Source organism: Mytilus galloprovincialis, chromosome 7 (assembly GCF_965363235.1).
Source record: "Mytilus galloprovincialis chromosome 7, xbMytGall1.hap1.1, whole genome shotgun sequence".
NCBI lineage: Eukaryota > Metazoa > Mollusca > Bivalvia > Mytilida > Mytilidae > Mytilus > Mytilus galloprovincialis.
Genome location: NC_134844.1, coordinates 76,238,613 through 76,256,488, shown reverse-complemented (window position 1 = coordinate 76,256,488; position 17,876 = coordinate 76,238,613). Strand labels below are relative to the sequence as shown.

The 17,876-nt window shown below is 32.3% G+C and overlaps 1 protein-coding gene across 1 annotated transcript; it reads left to right on the top strand.

Moving 5' to 3' along the window:
* The first annotated feature begins 256 nt into the window (after positions 1-256).
* LOC143083682 (uridine 5'-monophosphate synthase-like) lies at positions 257-16,292 on the top strand. Its single transcript, XM_076259960.1, has 11 exons — positions 257-427; positions 6,215-6,313; positions 6,865-7,026; positions 9,886-9,989; positions 10,777-10,915; positions 11,367-11,492; positions 13,412-13,545; positions 14,008-14,137; positions 14,798-14,882; positions 15,619-15,717; positions 15,878-16,292. Exons 1-11 carry the CDS (start codon positions 269-271, stop codon positions 16,066-16,068), a joined length of 1,428 nt encoding a protein of 475 aa, XP_076116075.1. The 5' UTR covers positions 257-268; the 3' UTR covers positions 16,069-16,292.
* Positions 16,293-17,876: the final 1,584 nt, after the last annotated feature.

The window sequence follows — 17,876 nt, the reverse complement described above, 5'->3', positions numbered from 1 at the left end:
GTACGCTGAAAAGTTTAAGCTTTATTATTGGAAAGATTGGGAATTAATTGAAACGTAAAATGTGTGCCTATGATAAACCTAAAATATTTAAATATAAAAATAATATCTTATTAAGAAAGAAAAACTACATTGCTCATTTTCATTTGTAGCACAGTTAAGGTCATTGTAGGTTTTTTACATTTTATCAAATGTTTTCGGTTATTAGACTTTCCATTTAAAGTGAGTTCGGAAAATAAGAATTTCGGACGTTATCCATAATAAGTGTAAAATGGCGGGTGCTGCAAACGTGGGAGATAAGCTTTGCAATTTAATATTAGAACTGCACAAAAAAGAAGCTGTAAAGTTTGGAAATTTTACTCTGAAAAGTGGAATCCAGTCACCTGTATATTTTGATCTTCGTGTCATAGTGTCATATCCAAAATTAATGGTAACAAACTTGCAACGACACACTAAATTATCATGATATAAATTTATGTCAAGCCCAAGGACTTATGTTAAGATATAAATAACTTATTTACCTGTTTATATACAATGTCAGGTTCATTATGTCTACAATTTGAATTAGTCAATCTGGTTATTAATGCTCTATATGAGGGGGGATAGGAGGGGTCCTCAGAGTTCGCGAAAACTTTGTTTGACCCGTCGGTCATGGGACCGACAAAGCAAGATTATTTGTCAGTCCTACAAAATTTTAGCCAGTCCTAAAAAAATCGTGTCAATTTGATCCGAAATAAAAATAATAACATATTTTATCCAAAAGTAACTTTATTATTATTAGTTTTATTTTTCACAGCCACGGACAAATTAATAATGAAGGACCAGTTTTGATCTTCTGATTGTTCTTAATTAAAGTCATTTTCTCTATCCATTTCATCATCTGAATAATTTTCTCGGTATTTGTTATCTCCATCTAAGATTTCAATCGCCGATTGTTTGCCATGAACAAATTTAGCAGGCCACGTGTAGATCGGCACTTTGGTTTCCATAGGTTTCAGTTTGTTTATAACAGGAAACCAGTACCGGAAATTAGCAGCAGGTACATCTGAAGACCGATGTAAACACATATTGGAATTAGTTGCGGTAAAAAAGGCACTGCAACGGACGTTTTTACATCGGTCATCGGGACCGACACTAGCTTTCAATATACTGGTCCGAGCCTCATTTTGACCGATAGGACCGACAGGACCGACCATTTTCGCGAACTCTGGGTCCTGATCTCGAAATCCCGGGCTTAAAAACACGAAATCCCGAAATCCCGGGCTTAAAAACATGAAATCCTGAGGTCCCGAAATTCGAAAAAAAGAATTCCAGGATCACGAAAGGGTCAATCCCGAAATCCTGAGCTTAAAAACACCCGATCCCGGAGTCCCGATAAAGGTCCTATCCCCCTCCTATATGGTCACATAATGTCATTTCCCTTTGCTATTGCTAAATGAAAAGGAAATCAGTCACTCTAGACCTCGATAACACCATGCTCACCGTAATCTGAATTAATTCAGATCGTGGTGAGCTTGTAGTAGGTGCATACCTGCCAACTTTTCAAAATGCCCATGGGGGTTTTGTGTGCAAGATGGCTGTCATAGTTCTAAAAAACCTTCAAGGGGGCCTTCAAATACATTTTAATGTTGTTTTTTGGCTTGTTCATACTTTTATAAGCCTCATGTCATTGTACAATTAATTTTTTTGTTTAAAATTGTGGACATATTGCTCTTTCAAAATTTCAATTTGGAAGCCTCCATGGGGGAAATCCCCCACAAATAGTGACAGTTGGCAGGTATGTAGGTGTGGCAAGAAAATGTCAATTTTCATTTCAATCAAATTGCTATTACGTCCTCAGTCATTGCTGTTACACTTCTACAATAATCCTGCTACGATTATTACAATCATTCTTCGCTCATCACTTCCTCACTACGACCATACCACAATTTATCCGATTGCATCACGATCTTACATGTACCACACTTCTACTGTGATTATAAAATGCTCTTACCATGACCATACTACGATCATACCACGTTGATACTGTGATCTTACTATGCTCCCAACAATATCATGAATATCGTCAACTAATTATACCATTGTAAAAATTAAAAAAAAAAAATAGCATTTCAAGAAGTCATATTAAATCATGATAATTACTGTAGACTAGTTGCCATCCATGTGTTATTTCCTCACAGTATGAGTGTTGTTTACACTAATTAACCTCAGGTCAACATGTGCAACTCATACTTAAAATGCTTTAACATGTTTAAGAAAAACCTGATTTTTTAAACAGTTCCAAGCTATATACATGTACAGTACCCTTCAAGAGTACCAACTCTCCCACACCCTACACCGAGGAAAATGTCGGAGCCACTCCGAAAAACTCCGATATTCCTCCCAAAATGTTGGGAGGAATTTGGGAGTAATCTCTCCCAAAATCAGGTAAATGTTTATTGTGATAACGAGCTCACTCTCTACACCGAGGAATTAATTGCCCTTATCCTACTTTGATCTATACCGGCACAAGCCTGAATGGGTAATTGGATTACCTGACAGGTAAAGGTTGAAGTAATAAAGAATTATATTTCCGGTCTACTGTACCAGTTTAAGTGTCAAACAGGTGTATAATTTTAAATGTCTTTAATACTAATTAAATTTCATTTGTGGTAATAAAAACTAAAGTCAAAATATTTTCGTATTTTTTGTTAGCCCATCTAAAAATATCTTAACCTTAATGTACTTGCTTTAAAAAAACCGATTATAAAATATAGCGGAATATGTGAAAAACAAAATATTCTACTTCAAAGTTAAAGTCTTTATTTAAAAATTATAAGTCTAAAAGTTTTATATATGCAAGTAAAAAGGAAAATTTATTCACCATTCATTAGACAAAATAATTGCCCCGTAATAATTGTGTAAATCTACGGCATTTTCTTTTTACGATTATCTAATTGCTGGAATGAATAAAAGATTTAAAAGCAAAATGTTGTTGTTAATTCTTTCAATTGTATTCAAGTTTTATAAAAAATGAAAACTACTTAATTTTGACCTCGATGTCTTCACCAGTAAATTAATATTTTATTGACGAAATGAGCATACTTGTGTAAAAATAACCGGAAACTTTCGCTAAAATAATTTGAGCAGTTAAATAAAATTACGTGTTTGAAAGTTTTGTATATTCAAGTAAAAAGGAAAATATTATTCACCATTCGTTATGCTTAACAATTACGGCATTTTCGTTTTACGATTTGTTGGCAGTACAGCAGAATAATAATACATTTCCGTTACAACAGGAATACTTCCAGTGCATTAATTCAACTTTGTTTAATATTAACTTTCGCACAATGAATGTAAATTTGTGTATTTTCAACAAAAGATTTTAAAAACAATTATTTGCCGTGCGAAGACAATTCCACGATACACATCTCAGTTATCAACAGTTTTGGGTTGAACTTGAACTTGACTTACTTAACAATGTTAAATGCTAAAAATAGTTAACATCAATGTTATCCACAGCACGAGTTTTTTAAAGGGCGGGAAAAAATATCGCGTACTAGTAAACTCAGGTGACCTTTCTGGCCGACCGTGGGAAAGCCCATTCAAGGTTTCTAAAGTTGCAGAACGACATTTTTGTGCAATCGTATTGAGGCTCCAGAAGGTCCTTTTACAATTGATTTATCGGGAAAATATAATTCTTATCCGAATAAACGTGAACACATTTTTAACAATTTGAATTTTAATGTTTTATCTTTCAAAAAAGAAAGTACATTTATAGTTATATGTCCATGGTCAATAATATAGATTTACAGTTGGTGATGTATTAATTGAAATTAAGATGGAAATCGTCCGGGGTGATTAATTGTATTCAAATGACAATAATCATGATAATACGATAAAGAAATGCCAATTGTAGGCGGTTGGGAAATTTTGAAAATAAAATGATGACTGATTTAACTGGAATAGAATATTATGATGGGCAATTATGAGGTTTGATAAATTTTATTAATAATTAAAGGATTAGTGACCTATCGGATAGCGATAAGCGGATTACTTTATATCATCACAACTTTTTGTAAACGTAAAATGATTGAGCGTCATAAACTTGTCAAACACCGGTAGAATTATAGTACATTTATTATATAATTAATGTGAAAATATTTTTCACTTTCCAAATTCAAATGACGAAATTGATATAAATACTTTCGTCAATTTGAAAACCGTTCCGTAAAATGCGAAAATGACGAGCACTATCAATATCACTTGAAATTATTTCCTTTGTCAACAGAGTTGTCATTTAACAGTTTCTGTTCGTAATTTGAATTATTCAAGTCTGTATAAATGTACCGAGGTGGTGAAACATCATATTTCACATGGCTCAATAAATTTAGTTTACTTGATGATCCGATGAATCGGGTTACCGAAAAAACAACATGATTTTATTAGCCAGTTGATTTTTTAATAATGAACAATTAATGCGCTGATATTGCTTATTGAATAAGTTATAAAAGAAACTAATTGTGGCAAAATCGTCCTTGCTGAAAGAACACAGTTACACAATGTATGACCTGACCGGACTGTAATAGAAATACAAAATAACAATTTTCTTCATACTTTTTCGTATGTACGTTCTATTTTAAAGATAACGGCATAAGACACAAATATAAAGGATAATAATTATCTTATTCTAAATGATATTGTCACATCTTTATCTGTCAAAGAAAGGAAAACAATTGTTCAATTTATAATACCGTGATTTTAAAGCACACCTGTGCAACCAAGATCGATTAAATGTTCAAAGGTAAATTATCTGGGTAATCCAATTATGTTGTCACGCGTCGTTAATTTGAAGTACATCCGATGGGCAATAAACCAATTAACAGCCACGCGGTGTTGGGAGAGAATCTTTGGAGGATTTTAGGAGTGAAATCCGCGGTACTCGGTGTGATTCCGAGAAACACGGAAATCGGAGAAAAAAGTTATCGAATCGATATTTTTGAAGAGTACTGTACATGTACATGTAGACATGGACAATGCAATGGCCTTACAAACTATCATAACCATGCTTTAAAAAACAAATTAAACACAACAAAAAAAAAAATTTCAGACTTTGCAGTCTTCACAATAGATTTTTTCAAGTGATTTTGGCTGTGAAATATTAAAAAAAAATGTATAAATATACAGACTTTTTAAAATCACTGAAACAAGTAATTTGAGAAGATCACTTCATTAAGCATGATAAGTGATTAGAACTTTTTCTTGATATTTTTCTCACAAGCCTGATTTTTTATTGGTAAAAAGACATGAATTCCATAGAAAAAGCAACTATGTACATCTAGAAATTGTCTTTTGCTTGATAAACCTGTCAGTTTTTACAATTAATTGAAAATATGGATTTTCTGGAATAATTTGTAGATCAGGACATAACCTTGAAGTATATCATTCTAACTCTAAAGAAAACCAATCAGGTTACCTAATATTGTTGACCTTTGAATTGTCTGATAGTCAGAGTAGTTAATGAATATTTGATTACAGAACAATTCCAAAGGGTACTGTAAAATGCTGTAGCGCACTAACTTACTGCCCAAGCGCACTGGTGAAGTTAATATCCATAGAAAAAGGGATAACTTATCTATGTAGGAAAATTATAGAAAAGTTTGTGAAAATATGGAAAATCAATGAAATAGGCATTTGAAGATCAAAGGAAACACCAAAATCACTTAAATAGGTGATAACTGAATTTATCAAATCACTAAAATAGGTGATAATGAAATCACTTGTTTAAGTAGCACCCCTTACTGATCATTTGTACATGTGTGATTGCAATCAAATTGATGACAGCATTGTAAATTATACATCCAATGCAGCTATAAAAACTGTGATTAAATTATCAATTAATAAATGGTTATTAAGCTGTAATAAGAAAAATGTGTGTTGGAAAGAAGTAAGAAGATGTGGTATTATAATTGAAACTGATACAACTCTCTGTCTGATCCTTGTACATGATGTAGTGAATCTGCTGTATTATTTCTTTTTCAAAAAACAAAAATTGTTACATGTCATGCATGTGGACCACTACTTTTCAAGAACCCTACCACTTGACATGATTGAAATCTGAAACTGAATTTTATAAATTATACCTGTACCCTTTCTAGTTGTGCAGGTTACTTGTAATTACTTATGTAAATTTCATATTAGAACATGTTGAAATAATAAAAAATATTTTTTTTTACAGAAAATAGTTGCAGAGCTGATGTGGGACTTGGTAGAGAAAGATAACTGTCATTTTGAATCTATTTGTGGTGTACCATACACAGCTTTACCAATAGCAACAGTAAGTTAATTTTGAAGGTTTTGTCTCTTGTGTGTGTCTTTCAGTGTCCCATGTGCAAGGCCTTAAAGGGCACAAGGCAAATAAGGGTGTCCCTGCGTCTGCCTCTGCCCATCTTATTCTTGTTAGCCCTCTCACTTGTTCTTTTCTAGCCAAATTTTTATATCACTTATGTCTGAGAAATGTTCAAAAATCAGTGTGGATATTTTATTTTTTAAAGAGTTATGTCCCTTGGAAGAATTGTGGGGAAATTGCTGCGTTAGTGCTCTTATTTGTACATTGAATTGCTCCAAATTTTTATGAAAATTAAATAAATTGTGCAATGACCAACAAAAAAAATAACAATGAACTGCAAATATGGACAAGGAAAAATACAATGTAACTCAATTCAATTGCAGAATGAGTTATATTGAATTTAAATGTTAATTTTAGGTTCACATTTAAAAATAAAAGCAATCTCTACCCTTCACAAGCTCTTTAATAACTCATATTTAATTTGTCTTGTGCGTACATATATAATTTTTATCCGGATTTTTGATTTATATTCAACTTAGGTTTTGTCAGTAGATCATAATTATCCCATGTTGATCAGACGTAAAGAAGCAAAGGATTATGGGACAAAAAAGATGATTGAAGGTCATTACAAACCAGGAGAAGTTTGTCTCATTGTTGAAGATGTAGTTACAAGTGGAACATCTGTTCTAGAAACTGTTCAGGTATGGCAGAAAATTTACTTTTATTAAGAACAGTGAAATTAATATATTTTGGATGTCAGGATTAGGCCTTGTTTTTGTGGGAACTTCAAATTTTCACCTTGTTGTACTTGCCAGAGAATTAATGTCAGATTCGTTTTCAGGATCTGGGATACCATTCTTTATTATTTTTTTTAGGAATTTTTGGAATTAATCTTGATTTTACTGGAACTTTGGATGACACCATCCAACCCTCTCTTAAAAATTAATATCCTACATGATGTAAATATTTGTATGCCCCATTTAGGGGCAATATGTTTTTCTGTCTGTGTGTCTTTTTGTCAGTGTGTCCATCTGTTCGCCCTTCTGTCCTGCTTCAGGTTAACGTTTTTGGTCAAGGTAGTTTGTGATGAAGTTGAGGTCCAATCAACCTGAAACTTTAATAGTACACATGTTCCTTGTAATGCCAAATTAGAATTTTCACACCAATTTCATTGTTCTCTGAACATAGAAAATGATAGTGTGAGTGGAGCATCCATGTACTATGGACACGTTCTTGTTTTTAATTCTATTTTTATTGTTTCTTTGAGTTGTTATCCCTTTATTAGCTCACCTGGCCCTTTGGGCCAAGAGAGCTTTTCTTATCACTTGGCGTCTGTCGTCCGTCGTCCATAGATTTTGGCTTATAACTCTGAAACCAAAGCATTTAGAGCAAATCTGACAGGGTAAAATTGTTTATCAGGTCAAGATCTATCTGCTCAAAAATTTTTGAATTTGACAATCGGTTGTTGGGTTGCTGCCCCTGAATTGGTAATTTTTAAGGAAATTTTGCTGTTTTTGGTTATTATCTTGAATATTATTATAGATAGAGATAAACTGTAAACAGCAATAATGTTCAGCAAAGTAAGATCCAAAAATAAGTCAACATGACCACAATGGTCAGTTGACCCCTTTAGGAGTTATTGCCCTTTATAATCAATATTTAACAATTTTTGTAAATTTTGTAAATTTTTGTAACTGTTAACAAAATATCTCCCTCTGTAACTAATGGGCCAAGTTCATTATAGATAGGGAAACAGTGTTCTCCCCTGGTCATTTTAGCATTGCGCTTTTCAGCGCTATCACAATTTCCTGCTGTCCTATTGCACTGACCGCAGCGATATCCAACGCAAGCTTGTCGCTATATTTTTTTTCGTAATTTTCAAATTTCCCACTTATTTTTCACTTCAGATCACGTGATATACTGGTTTACTATTTCTGAATGAATTATTTCCGTTGTATTAGGTAACTACGCGGGACCAGGCAGTCGAATAAATTTTACAAAATGGCGACTTTGAAAGATCAAAATAAACAAAGATTTCAGCATTGACATCTATTTTTTAAATTTAATGAATATATAGAGGCATATATGAATGAAATAAGATGAAATGAATTGATCGCATTTCCCGACGACACTCACAAACTTGTTTTACGAACTTTGAACAAACGATGATTTTAAAAACAATCAAACTGCAAACACAGGGGTTTGTTACAAATTATTTAAGTCTTTAAAGTATGAATTATCACCTATTCGAACTTATAATTGTTTAGTCAGAAATTCTACCATTTGAAAACAATTGAGAGGATATGATTAGAAAAACAAACCCCAAGCTGATACGACTTGAGAAATTTCACTTTCTCGATTGTCCACACAGGCACTTGTTTCTATCCATAAAGTTACTGAGAATTGTGGAAAATTACGCGCTTACCACAGCGCTATCCAAAAATCCTGGGGAGAACACTGGGGATAATTGTACATATGTGAAGCTCCTGTAGAGCAGTTATTGTGTCTGAGTTTGATTAATAAAGTTTGAAGTTTGAAATTTGTAAGTAGCAAGATGTTCAGTCATTCAGTAAAGTAATATCTACAAACACATCACCATCACCAAAACACAATTTTGTCATTAACCCATCTGTGTCCTTTGTTTAATATGCACATAGACCAAGGTGAGCGACACAGGCTCTTACAGTCAGGGATATAACTCTATAGGGTTATTACAGGAAAATAACATACATTTGTTATTGTGGACTTAAAAAACCAAAGAACTGTGATAACATATGTATGTTACATGTTTCAAAGGGACAATATACATCATAAGTTTAGTTAAAATGTATACAAGTTCTATTGATATTACTAATATTGTCTTTATGTATACTTAACTATTGAAAGATGTAACAGTTCATAGTATTCCAATTTTGAATAGTACACCTATATGTTATTACAGAAAAAATATGCCTGTAATTACTAAAGGGTGCTTCTCTATATCACTTCAAAGCATTTGCTCAGACATAAATCATGCTTAATTACAATGTATGTTAATTTATTGTAAGAAATAATGACCAGAGCATGTAATGAGGTTCTGTGCAAGTTTCTCAGTAATTCCCAAGTGTCTTATATAATAAGCTACATTCCTTTAATAACTAAGCCTTGTTATCACAGCTAAGTTAATTCCTTAATAGCCTTGTCTCATTGATTTACCATGGTTAATCAAAAATGTATTAATTCAATTTAAAAATTAGTTATCAAGGCTATGCATTTAGTTTTTGCGCAAAGTCTCAAGAGTTCCCTAGAGTCCACTATAGATTAAATAATTTTACAAATAACAAACATATGTTATTACAGATTTAGAAAATTTAAGGAAAAGTATCTGTAATAACACACACAAGTTATTTTCTGCAATAACCCTATAGAGTTATATCTCTGACTGTCTTAAGAGCCTCTAGTTAATAGAAGTATGCAAATGATTATTACGTATAATAAGTACATGTGAAATTTTTTAAAACCTGATCTTGTTAGGAATTCTTGGTAGAATCATTGTACCAAATTTTCAAGATATTTTTCAGACATTAGATGATGTGAACATTAAAGTTACAGATGCTGTGGTTCTGATGGACAGGGAACAAGGGGCAAAGACGACTCTGAAAAATAAAGGTATCAATGTACATAGGTGAGTTACACCAACTGTTATTTCAGAGGTCAAATATGTGGAGGTCCAAGGTCTCATGTATATTAACTCTGAAAAAAAGTAAAATGTGAGGACTCATTGCAATACCTCAGATTTCAAAAGTTGTAATTCAAAAGATGAAAATCTTCATTTGTGCTATATAAGCTTAAGATATACACATGACTTTTATTGAAAGAAGAATTGAAGGCTTTCACGATTGTAATCAGTAGCCTGTTGGAAATATTAAGATAAATGATAGAAAATTAGATGTAAATAAGGATTTTTTCTGAACCAAAAGTCTAAATAATTACCGATGAAATTTTCGAGACTCAGATTTAGAACTTGACATATTATTTAGGTAATTATCAGTTATCATGATTATTCATCAGACTTATTTTGATCTATGATCTTTGCCCAATGGGGCATTTTGTATTTTAGGGTTGCTGTCTCATTAAAGTTTATTTTGGATATATTTAGCAGAAGTACAATGTAGTTTACGCGGGAAATTTTTCTGGTGTATGCATCCGTTGTTCATCCATTCGTTCTTTCATCCAGTCATCTTTAAACTGAGTACACAGGTTCCTTCTGATATGATCTTCTTAATGTTAATGCCAAATTATAGCTTTGCCACCCATTTCAGTGAAGCCTATATGTGTACCATGGTCACATTCTTGTTTTCTTTATATATAGTATAAAATGCAAGTCTTAACATACAACTTGAATCATACTTGAATTTTATTTTCTTAGCTATAGTAACCATGGTAACTATGATACTGTTGATATTTTTCAGTGTTTGCACATTAAGTCAAGTACTAGATGTATTAAGCTCAGCAGGTAAATTGGACCAGGAAACAGTCAACAGAACAAAACAGTTCATACAACAAAACAGATTTGATGTTCCAAATGGTAGTGATACAAGTCAGAAGAAGGTTTGTAAGTGTTAAGTGAAAACAAAATGTATGAAATCTCATCTGACTTATGATGCTTGAATAATGTAGTTTATCATCTTACAGTAAAAAGGAATAATAAGGGGAGGTAATTTATGACACCAAATAGTGTGATTTCCATACATACAAGAATATCTTTGTATTGAAGTTTGAACCCTTACTGCCATTGGAAAAAGTATTAATGAGTAGTTATAGTCATCATACATGAATTTCATATTTAACCATATTTTCAAGCACGTAGTTTCAGAGTTGAGGATGTCCCCTCTTCTGTTCATATATGTTAGGCTATGCAGATAACTAAATAATTTAACATTTGATGAATGGGAAATGGTTTTGTGCTGGAGAAATTATGCAATAAAGCAGTATGTGATTAAGTGAAGTCAACAGTACACATATTGTAATTTTTTATGGTTGAATATTTTAGAAATCCCAGAGCTACGAAGAAAGAGCATCTACATGTACCCATCCTTTGGTACAACAACTCTATGAAATCATGCACCTGAAGAAATCCAACCTAGCTTTGTCTGTAGATCTACAGTACTCACAGAAAATATTACAGGTATAGTTAACATTGTAAGACATCTGTACGTCTGATGATATGTTATGAGCTGTGGTATGATAATCAATGAGGAAACTATCGATCAGAGACCAAACGAACTGAATGTAAGCAATTGCAGGCCTGTACAGCAATCAACAATAAGCAAATTCCATATAGTATAGTCAGCTATAAAAGGCACTGACTTGACAATATATATATTTATCTTACCTCCTATACATTTCTAGGAATGTGATTGGTTAAAAGTGCCCTCGTGGAGACCATGTATATTTGATATAAGGTTAATAGGGAGGCGGGGCTTATCTCATACACGAAAAGTAGTGATGTTACGTCCCTTTATTTTCCATATAAGGTAGTAGGGAGGCGGGGCTTACTTCATACACGGTTAGTAGAGGTGTTGCGTCCCTTTATAAAAACAAAACGGTACTGAGAAAAACGTAAAGGTTTCAACAGACGAAGAAATTGATGATTCAGATTGAAATAATTTCATAAAACACATCTAAACCAAACAAGTTGTTATTGTTGGTATCTGTTTTTCTAAGATCAATAGAAGTAATTTCTTAATGCTAACAGAATTTAAGACATGTTCATTTTGATAGGTCTAAATTTTACATGTTAAGAAAGTCGGTAAGATAAATTCGTTACATAGTGTGCTAGTGACCTAATACGGTATATATGGGGTCAGTAAATTCCATATCACCCCATATACCGTATTAGCTCACTAGCACACTATGTTACTAATAATATATGTTTTATAATGAATATGAGAAAGCCATTATCATTTTTTATGACAAAAAAGCAACAATGACTATATATGACTGACAGCAAGTTTATCCTCTCAGTTACTCGTATGCTCTAATTTGGTAATGGCATGGCTGAAATGAAGCTTTTTTTTTTATTTTTCAGTTCATAAATTATAGAATTGTATAAACATTTAAATTTATAATTTTATATGACTTAATACTGTAATTTCATTAATTTAGGATGTTTTTATCAATTCGACTGATTGAGCATGGCAATGAAAAGGACTTGCATTCTGATATCTGAAAGACATATCTGTATGCAGTTTTTCCCTAAACTGCATTAATTGATATTGAATTTTAGTATAATCTTTTGCCCCAAAAAAGCATGCAAACAAAATCTGAACAGTAACGGAAAAAAAACCAAATTGCACACATTTAACAAAAGTAGCCATGGATATCTTCAAGTTTTCTAAAATACTAAACAGTTGGTATTTTTAAGATTTGATGTTATGTAGGTTTTTAAACAAAGATAAATATATTAAAATATACACAAAACAGTCAGAGTATGTACCAACACATTAAGTATTCTGTGAAAAAGAAACACCCACAGAAACTTTGCTATGGGGCGTCCACAAATAGTCAACTTTTACAAACGAGCAATTAAAATATATCACAGGCATTCATTTCTTAAGATATAACTAGATATAGTAAGCATGGACGAACACCAAATTGTTCCTAATATATTGAAAATAAAACAAAACATTAGTTATAAACAAAATAGCTGCAATGTTACACTTTGTTTGTAGTTAAAAATTTCCTTTACTGTCAGCTGTCGTAAGGTAATTTTTCTACTACCCTGAATATCAAGTTAAAATTTTATCGTGATTCTTTATAATTTGTTGATTTTAATGCTCTCCTGTCCCAAAATGCATTAAAATCTTTTCTGAAACTACTGGGCCAAATAAAACCACTTGCCTAAATCATCCTTAGGGTAACTACATGGAGTTTAAAAAATGTATCTAGCAACCCCAGTCATCAACCAAGATTGCCACCATGGCTAAAATATTACTTTTTTCAGACAGTTGACAAGTTTGGCCCCCACCTTTGTATAGTGAAGACACATGTAGATATATAAAGCTTAATAGGGTTAATGACATATGAAAATCCCTACTTTTTCAGATAGTTGACAAATTAGGCCCTCACCTTTGTATAGTGAAGACACATGTAGATATCATAGAAGACTTTTCACCACAGTTTACAGCATCACTCAGAGATTTAGCAGCTAAACATAACTTCTTAATATTTGAAGACAGGTCTGTTTATCTATACATTGTAAATAAAGAAAATAAACCATTATTTTTTTTAGACAACATGATACAGTCAGTTGACCGACCGTACATTGAACGAATGATATATCAATTAACATGGACTAAGATGTTCTAAGCAGTAGATATATACAAGATCTGCTGTTTGGCCATTGAATAATTTGTGTGGATTCTACTTGCTCAATTTGAATAATATGGATGATGCCAGCAATTGATTTTATTGGGTGATTTCTTTTATTAGCTTAAAAGGATAGAAATTAAATGATTGGAACAAAGTTTTGAGAGCCTTTGTGTCTTATTATTACTTGACCTTCAGAAAATTATATACATTTTCATATGTCCCTGCTATAGGCAAAGGTGGCATTTCGTTATACATGTTATACTATTGACCATTCATCTTTTCATCTTGCCTTCTTGCAGGTACATTCTTCTTTTATTTTTTAATTGCAGAAAATTTGGCGACATTGGAAAAACAGTAAAATGTCAGTATGAAGGAGGCATATACAAAATATCCTCTTGGGCGGATATTGTCAATGCTCACCCTGTGCCTGGGGATGGGGTAATAAAAGGTTTAAAAGAGGCGAGTATAACTTATCTGTGAGTTCTCTCATTCACAAAAATGTGTTTGAGATATGCTAGCTGGAAAACAGATCTATCTTAGTTACTTACAATTTAGAGTGCAAATGTTTTACCAATTTACACTTGTCTAAAGTTAAAACATTTTGTTAACATCTAGATGACATGTGATATTTTGTCTGATGAAGTCAATTCTTGCCTCCTTTGCAGGAGATCATGAGTTCAAACCAATGACTTGAGAATGGTATTTGGTGCCTCTGTGATAAGCACATAAATTATAATCATAAGACTTGAAAATTTAGTTTGTCCAACTTAGCTTGCCTTGATGTTTCATAGGCCTACATTTGGTTGAAATTCAGACATTTTATCAAATTTCACCAAAAGGCTTATTCTGGTTGTAAATTTAAGCACTTTAAAAGAAAATATTGACATGAATAGTTCTAATTTACATTTTCACTTGTCTTACCATCAACCTGAAACTTTTACCTTTAAACAAAGGTCTTGGAGATATATTAGTCCAAATAGGGCACTTACCTAGTATAGTTCCTTAGTGTTTAAATTGTTTAAATTGTCTCCTTTAAACATTTTTCGAATTTTGAGGTGAGATATTTGTCTTTTAAATGAAAATGCAGTGATAAATTAAACCATCTTCTGTAAATTTCAGGCTGTTACAGGAACAAATAAAGGTTGTTTATTAGTTGCAGAAATGAGTTCAGCAGGAAGTCTTGCCAAGAATGATTATACAAAAGGTAAATGTTAACTGAATTCTTAAGCACTCATGTCTGAAGCAAGTTGGCAAGAATGATTATACAAAAGATAAAAGAAGCATTTGCAATTCTTTCACACATTTTTGTAGCAAGTTTGTGAACAACACGGTAAATAAAGATTTGAACCATTTGTTACATTTTTAATAGTGGTTCATAGCAGGATTTTCATGTTGTAATCTTTCATCCACTTATGAACGAAACACATTGATTCAGTCATTATGGTACTCATATAATATATGGTATGGTTTTGAGCATCTCACATGGATCCACTTTTCAAACTTACTTTGGAAATGTTTTATTTACTTAAGATAGTGATTGCATTTTCTTATGTTTTGGTCCTCCCACTGTCAGCATGGTCAGTATCACTCTGTTCAGCTCTTAACAAAATTGCATATCACGGCTTTGCGACGTCAAATACATTATCCTGGCCTTCATAACTTTGACCAATACATATCAGTGACATGATAATGTATTATCAATTATCTGGTTGTTTGCATATTTATTTGGTAAAATATCTTCTGCTTGACACAATATGAACCATTTAAACTCCTTTGCTGCGCTCACTTGACAAAAAGCTTCATAGTGTGACTCACAGCTGTTGTTTTACTTAATTGATATGCAGACAACCTGATAATTGTTATGTAGTAGATTAATTTGGATTTTATCGTTTATTTTTAGATGCAGTGTATTTTAAATTATCTGTTTGATTTAAATATAGGTGCAATAAAGATGGCTGAAGACCACAAAGATTTTGTGATAGGATTTATTTGCCAGTCAAGATTAATAGATGATTACAACTTTGTACACATGACACCAGGTAAGGTTTTTTTAATTTTTACATAGATATATTGTGATGTTTCAATTTTTTATCTGTTAGCTTATAGTATATTGCTGTATGTTGGATGGGAAGCAGAGGCATAGGGTTGAAAGGAAAAAATCTACCACTAAATAACTGTTTTTTCATATTTTATTTCCAGGAGTTAAGTTATCAGAAGGTGGTGATTCATTAGGACAACAATACAGAACACCTGAGGAAGCCATTTTGAAAAGAGGAGCAGACGTCATAATAGTAGGCAGTGGTATCCTAGCAACAGATGATCCAGTCCAAGCAGCCATACAGTATAAAGAAGCTGGATACAAAGCATATGAAGAATCATTGAAAAACTAAATATTTTTACATTGTGTTATAAACATTGATTTGTGGCATTTTTTTGTTGGTGCATTTAGATATCAAACTGGGGTGCTATATATATTCAGGATGTCTAATCATGCTAATTATTTAAATCAGTTTATTTAAACCTGCCTCTAACTTGCATTTTTTTTAAAATTACATTACAATTTTACAGTATGTAACCAGAAGTCAACTGTTGTGGCATTAAATATAAACAGATTGTTAAGGTTTTCCTTTTTCATTTATTTACCCTTTAACCTCATCTGCACTATTGAGATCCATTGTCATTTAACTGTTATTGTCATTGCATTTCATCATGCACTAGTCACACACTAGAATGTTTGCCTATTATCTTTAAAATTGAAATGGATGGACAGAAGCACTAAAATAATGACTTTATGACTGAAATCAAGTCCTAACAAGATCTAAGGTCCTTAAATTAGGATGTTTTACTCGTTATGTCCCCTCTACAGGGGAGAGGGCGTAAGGTGTTACCCTTGACTATCAGTATGTATGTCTACAGAGATGACAGATTCTTATTACTAAAAGGTAGCGAACAATCTTTTAAGAAATTTTATCACTATTAAAAAATGAACTTATGGAATCTCTAATAACCAAATACAATATTTGGATGTAACACTATTTATAGGAAACCGATCTGAAACAACAGATATTAGCTATTAAATTATATCGCAAAGCAACAGGCATTTACTAATACTTTGAGAAATTGTCTGCTTGCCCAGCTTAAGAATTCAAAGGATTTGAAATTACAAGGTTCATAAGATCATATTGTAACAGAGATGATGTTGACACACAGAGAGAACTATTCAAACAAAATTGTACGCAAAGAGGATTCATGAAAATTGAAATTCATCCATTGATAGATAATAAAAGCACTGAGAAAACAGACAGATTACATTATGTTATATAACAAGGAAACACAAAACTGTTCACTACTAGTTCTAGCAACTAAATTTAATCCACACTTTAATTATGGCCCCACAACGAAGTTGTTGGTGCCATATAGTTTTACCCTTGTCCGAAATTCCGTCATTCAGTCATTCTGCAACAAACCATTATACAGAGTATTTTTCTAAACGCCTTCAGATATTTGGCTGATTTTTGGTATGTGAGTTAACCATGATGAGTTACAGATCAAGTTTAAGTTTCGTTCCGCTCTGCTAATTTTTGCTGAAATTAAGGGTTTTCCACTTTGCAAATTGTTGAAAATCACAGTGATACAGACTTTTTCTAAATGCTTTTAGATATTGGGCTGATTGTTGGTATGTGAGTTACAGATCAAGTTTAAGTTTTGTTACGCTCTGCTAAGTTTTGCCAAAATTAAGGGCTTACAACTTTGAAAATTGTTGAAAATCACAGATTACAGACTTTTTTTCTATACGCATCCAGATTTTGAGCTGATTTTTTATATGTAAGACTAACATCATGTTTGTGTCCACATGTGTTATTGAAATTGCAGGTTTTTCAACTTTTTGAGACAGGGTCATTTGTGTTACTTTGACACATCTAGTTTATTATTATTATTATTTTTTTTTAAAGTTTTATTATTTAATCCCTAAACGATTGGGAGGAAGAATAAGTATAGCAGACACCAATCAATCAATCGCAATCGTAACACATTAACACATTAGTTGTGCCTTTTGCTAGGACATTTGTAGATGAAAACAGATTTGAATGACAAAAACAGATCTAAATTTATGAAACCCCAAAATAAGTCGAATCCTTATATCAATTGTGTCCCTCTACATGTTTTTATTATTTTTTCCTAATGAAAACAATAACAA

Bases quoted from the DNA above. Each gene is read 5' to 3' on its own strand.
- LOC143083682 (XM_076259960.1), top strand. From the start codon at position 269: ATGGCGGGTGCTGCAAACGTGGGAGATAAGCTTTGCAATTTAATATTA. The intron at 9,990-10,776 runs GTGAGTTACACC...GATATTTTTCAG, and splicing joins AAAGGTATCAATGTACATAG to TGTTTGCACATTAAGTCAAG. The intron at 13,546-14,007 runs GTCTGTTTATCT...TTTTAATTGCAG, and splicing joins TTCTTAATATTTGAAGACAG to AAAATTTGGCGACATTGGAA.